This window comes from Salmo trutta, chromosome 39 (genome assembly GCF_901001165.1).
Source record: "Salmo trutta chromosome 39, fSalTru1.1, whole genome shotgun sequence".
In the NCBI taxonomy this organism is placed as follows: domain Eukaryota; kingdom Metazoa; phylum Chordata; class Actinopteri; order Salmoniformes; family Salmonidae; genus Salmo; species Salmo trutta.
In genome coordinates, this window is record NC_042995.1 from 19,465,817 (window position 1) to 19,471,816 (window position 6,000).

A 6,000-nucleotide genomic window follows, 5' to 3' on the forward strand; every position below is an offset into this window, starting at 1 on the left:
GTCCAAGAGCTTATATTAGGCTGGTCAGAGTTGTTTTAGGCATTTGATAAGCAAGGCAATATTAGCGCTGTGTGTCAAGTATACTGTACATCATAATCATCTATTCCAAGAAAAACCATGTGAAACATTTTCTTGGAAATTAACTGTCATAGACATATAAGAAAAATTGAAAAAATGTATTATAAACGAACGGTCATAGACATATAAGAAAAACTGAAAAATGTATTAGAAATGATTTGTCATAGACATAGATCGCATTTCAAACCCTAAACATTATAATGTTGTTAACACAGTGTGTCATTGTCTACTCTTACCAATCCTTAAAACCAACAACCTCTCCCACTTCAGAATATCCTGGTTCAATGTTTGGGAGAACTTTGTCTTGAGAAACCAAGCCATTGTTGTCAAATGGAGAGGTCTGTTGTAACCCAACACTGTATTTTCACCACCAAGGGCTTAACCGAAGGGATTTCAACAGTAACTCAAGCCAGAGGTTTGGAACCAAATTACACAATCCCCGAAAACAAGGGAAAGTGACGACACCAGAGACTGGCCTTGGGGACAATAGGCTCTTCATTCAGACCGTCTCTGTCCGTCCTCCGTCAGTTGGATTCCATCTTGGATTCCTCACACAGACGGAGGTACCTTCATTGTTGTAGCACAGGTGTTATCACAAGTTAATGACAAATTCCAAGTGACATTAGCATGTTTTGATACGGGTGCATGTAGTTCAATGTTACAGTAGTGTATTCTTAACCACTGCAAGGACCACACAGTGATGTTTACATACTTATGTATTTCTAATAACATAAGTGCTAGCTTCTTGTAGCATTTTGGATTACATAATTAAACTGGCCAACCTTCCCATAAACAGTTCAAACCAGACGGCCTAGATCTGAACCAAAATAGATAACAGGCCAGTCTTCCAAAGGTCAACCTGATGGCTGAACAGAGGAGGCGCGATAGAGGAACCAGATCTAGGTCATCTGACTTTGAGTGTTGTAATCGACAACTGACACGAGAGGCCTGTGCACATTTGGAAACAGCGGGGCCCAGGCCTGGATTCAAATAGAATTTGTTTCCATCAAATACTTTCAACATTTGACTTAGCCTGCACGGAGTGCCAGATTGGCAGGGTTTTTTCCCTTTTGGGCCTATTCTATTGGTTCTTTTGCGCCAGGCAAGCTCAACCAAGGGCAGTTAAAGTATTTGAAAGTGCACAAATACTATTTGAGCCCGGCTCTGGTAAGGTCATTCCCACCCTGATAACATCCAGTAGAACTTCATGGACATCTGTCTCTGGTCCACCTCAACAAGACAAGACTGGAATTAAACTCAGATGGCTCAACCTGCAGCGTTCGTCTTGCCCACCTCGCCGGCTCTCTCACCATTAATCATACTGTAGGTCCAATTCTTAAAACAATGGGTGTGTAGTGTTATCTATCTTGGCAGAGTTTTACCATCTTATTGCAAGACTGCTTTCCCAGACTCCCAAACAAAGGTATTTTGTCTGAGGCAGTGTAACAACAACCCCTGAATAAGATTAGGTTTTATGTCTAAAATAATTACATCAAAAGTGTCTAACATTCTTTCCAAACTGTTTGGTAAAGATGAAAAAAAAAGACAAGGAAAATACTGTCTAACATTCCTTCCAAACAGTCAGGACACTGTCTGTGAAGTAATGGTGAAGGTAGAAGCCACACCTATGGATAGGGAATAGGGGTCCCTTAAAGTAAAGCTTTAAAATGTGGGAAAGTGAATGCATGCCCCTCCATGGTCATCAAAGTCATATTAATCCATTGACATACTTGCTGCCAAAAATAGCCGAGTCACTTCTGGCTCATTGGGTCAAGAGTTCCCAGTAATGAGCTTCTGGTGAGGTCTGTTACAGTTAATGTAGCCATGTGACATCACTGACTAGTGGCAGGCCAGGGGTGGAGAGGTGGCCGAGGGTCTGGTGTGGACTGGAGAGCCAGGGTCTAACCTGTCTGTCTGTCTGTGTGTCTGTGTGTCTGTCTTTGTGTGTCTGTTTCCATGCCTGCCTGCCTATCTGTCTGTATGTCTATACGTCTCTTAGATAATGTGAAATGTTTGCTAAATTGTTGGATCACTCTTATTTGATTCACAAAGGCATGACAAAGAGTCATGGATTTTCTGTTCTAAAAGGGATTTTTCCTAGTGGAAATCTCACCAACTAAAAGTCTGTGACCAAGTGAGAATGGCTGACTCAGTATCATACTCAGAGCAATATCTACTAAAACACTAGCGATGCATCCCAAACGACATCCTATTCCGTATATAGCGCACTACATTTGACCAGCGAGCCCTATGAGTCCTGGTCAAAAGTAGTGTACTATATACGGAATAGAGTGCTGTTTGAGAGGCAGCCTACGCCTGGTCTGCACACAGCAGCCACACAATGATATCATTGTGGAGGTAGAAAAAGCTCACTCTATTAGACATTATAGAACTGTAGACACTGTCTACTGCTGTAGGTAATGTTATGTCATCAATCTTCTCTTTTTAAAAGGCCAACAAGTTACCCTGTGCCATTGTTCCAACCTTCTGGAAATGTGATAGAGGGAGAGAGCAATGAAAAGAGAACGTTTCCATATAGGGCTGACAGAAAGTTGGGAGATTGGAGAAAGAAAATACTTTTTAAAAGTGAGCAAAATACTTGCTGTTGCTAATAGGGTCGTAAGGTTATAAGTAGGTGTCACGCCCTGACCTTAGAGATCCCTTTTATTCTCTATTTGGTTAGGTCAAGGTGTGACTAGGGTGGGAAATCTATGTTTTCTATTTCTTTGTTGGCCGGGTATGGTTCTCAATCAGAGGCAGCTGTCTATCGTTGTCTCTGATTGGGGATCATACTTAGGCAGCCTTTTTTCCCACCTTAGGTTGTGGGATCTTGTTTTTGCATAGGTGCTGTGTTGCCTGCAGAACTTTACGGTCGTTTTGTATTTTGTTGTTTTTGTCGGTGTTCATTTTAAAATAAAGTAAAATGTTCGCCTACCACGCTGCACCTTGGCCCAATGTTTACGACGAGCGTAACAGTAGGTAATAATAAAGTAATTTCTCGTACTTATTAACTCATTGAGTCCCACCGTATCGCTGGTGAGTTTTGGACTTCTAACCCCTTTTAAACATTGTGTGTTTGAGCTAGTCTCGTACCATTGGAATCGTCTATATCTTCAGCATCCGTAAATACCAACCATTAGTCTGTTTGATTAGCGGGGGCTGAGCTAGAGCGGTGTTTGTGAGACAAGGGCGGAACCCGAAGGATCCCGGGGGCGGGTCTTTTATACAAAAATATCTGGAGAGTCCGAATGGTTTGAGCTACAAACTATTAAAAGCTTTCTATGAAACGCTAAGACTCTCACAAACACGCACATGTTTTTTGCTCTACGATGCGTACAAGCCACACAAGGGTCATTAAAAGGCAAGGGGTTCTCCAATATAGAAGATCATTGGAAATCCCTGGACATGTGTCTATAACACTGTATGCTCACATAGTTGCTGACACAAACTCCAAACTCAACACAGTTGTCAGTAACTAGTTAGATAATCTTTTTCCAGTGAGCAAACAATTGATGTACTTACAGCATTCATATAAATTCATTTTTTTATCAGGTTTGTGCTTAGACAGAACTTATCTTTTTATTGACATCTCATGAATGCAACTGTTTATGTAAATATAAGGGCTGGACATGCAGATAAATGAAAGTCAGATAAACGAAAATAAGATTTTTGCTGGAATCTTGGGACAAATGTTCTGAATAGTGCAATATATTTAAACATTAAAAAAACGATTTGTTCAAGTGAATTTTTTTTGCCAGAAAATACAACTGTGTAACTGTGTGACTTAGAAATATGGTAATTTGCATAGGAAAAAATTAAGAAATAAAAAAGTTTGTCCTCATGATCGGAAAAAAACGCAGGACTATCAGATTACAAAATTTCGCCCCAAATTCCCTTGCTCTCCCCATGTAAGCATTGCGTGAGAGCGCAGTCAATTTTCAACTTGATTATGGCTAATGCAAGAGTACCATTTCCATGCCAGACCATATCTACACACCAAAATTAAATCCTAAGGTAACCCTAAAGACTTGAGGAAGCATTTATAGTAGGCTGCCGTGGAAAATACTGAGAACTTAAATAGAGATTGTATAGATAAAAAAAAATCGAATGAAAATGGTGTGGAACGAGACAGTAGGCTAAATCAGTTTGGTATCGTTGCATCTGCAGAATCACTGCAGATACCCAGAGCTATACAACATTACGCAAAACTTAAACACAAACCCAGTATCATAATATGCATATTATTCATAGAATATGATCAATTGTAGATTGATACATAACACGTCACGCAATGTGTGTATCGTCAAAATGCCGTCATGCATTCACCCATAAAGTTATGATAAAAAGTGGTGAACATGCACATCGGTCTTATTTGCGTAACTTGATTTAGTAAAGCTCAGAACCCATAGCCTATAGTGAACATAAGTGCCACACGATAGGCTACACAAAGTCTACTATTCACATAATAGTAGAATAACCTTCAAACGAAACATTTAGTTTATTGTTTTGTATCGTTATAACCTGTATTAGTAGCATTGGTTGACCTGTAAGATAATGTAACCATTCCTTTACACAAAGTAGCCGTATCTTTTAACTTGAAAATGATATTCAGAGTTGCTTACATTTTCTGAACAGGCTTCTTCCGTTTCTTAGCTGCGTACTGCGCCGTACTCCCCAACATAATGTCTCCCTAAGAAAGTCTATAGAATAAGACTATCCTATACGTGTCCCTCTTATTGTTGCAGGTCGTTTTCGAAGACACACGACTAGATGCAGCTCTGTATAATGTAAATATCCACACGGAGTCCGCCGATGTACAGAACGTCTCATACGTCGACGCTCCAAATATGAACAGAAACTATTCCTCTTGGTAGACCAGACCGACAAAATCCAAAATTGCTTTTTGATACAAAAGTTTAGGAAACTTTTCAAACTGCACAGCAGCTATAAATGGCGTGCGTGATCCGAATACATTTGACTCCTTCCTTTTTAAAAATATTTTTATTTTTTTGAAGCTGTCATTCCTAATGCATTAACATACTGTACACTCCCCCAGTTGGGCGAGAGTAATGGCTGCTTTTTCTGCTCCTCCAACCAATCCAGCAGCAGGTACAGTAGGGCTGCTCGCTATTGGTGCAAAGCGCTTCCAGGAAATATAACACAAAAGAGAGAGAGATATACCTTTAAAGGGGCAATCTGCGATTCAAACAATAATAAAGCGGTGACCCGGCCACTGTTTATGGTAAACATCCCGAGGGATGGAGCTTGAGAAATGCATCCACTCTGAAATTATTAGGCAGAGGCACAGAGCTATGGATGCAAGGACTGAGCATCCATCATATCAAAATCATAGTTGTAACCATGTATTGAGGCTATACAGTGATCGTTTCTAATTACAAACAATAGAGTAAAACAAGCGTATATTTTGGGTTCTGATGGGGTACGACAGTTGAACTAAGCTCAAGAGGTAGTTAGAATTTACATTATTCAAGAATCAATACAGTATCATTAATTTACATGTCAAAAATTGGTTAAGAAATTGCAGATTGCCCCTTTAATGGTGGAGTTGTTGATATATACATCGAGGACAAACTGTACATATTGTACTTACATAATCGTTTGCAACCTTTGATATCACGGAGAATGCGCTCAGAGCTATGCGCAATAACCAATCTCAATTTAAATGCTGGCTATTGTCCTGGGCCTCTAACTTTATACTGGAATACTAGATTAAAACATGTTTAATATACACAGTTTCAGATCATTTTATGTTAGTGCATGAACTTTGGCAACCAGACATTTCCAAAGCCACTTTCTCCCATGCAGTAGAAGATAATAGATAGCCAAGTATTCCCTGGCTGCAGGGCTCCACCATAACCCTGTTACACTGTGGTTGTGCATGGTTCTATGATGCTGGGAGCT

The 6,000-nt window shown here is 40.0% G+C and overlaps 1 protein-coding gene across 1 annotated transcript in view; it reads right to left on the bottom strand.

Moving 5' to 3' along the window:
- LOC115179445 (aryl hydrocarbon receptor) overlaps positions 1-5,188 on the bottom strand; it is a 74,573-nt gene extending 69,385 nt beyond the window's left edge. The window contains exon 1 of the mRNA XM_029740983.1: positions 4,701-5,188. Coding sequence (XP_029596843.1) covers positions 4,701-4,759 — 59 coding nt within the window. The 5' untranslated portion in view covers positions 4,760-5,188. The remainder of the gene's footprint in view (positions 1-4,700) is intronic.
- Positions 5,189-6,000: the final 812 nt, after the last annotated feature.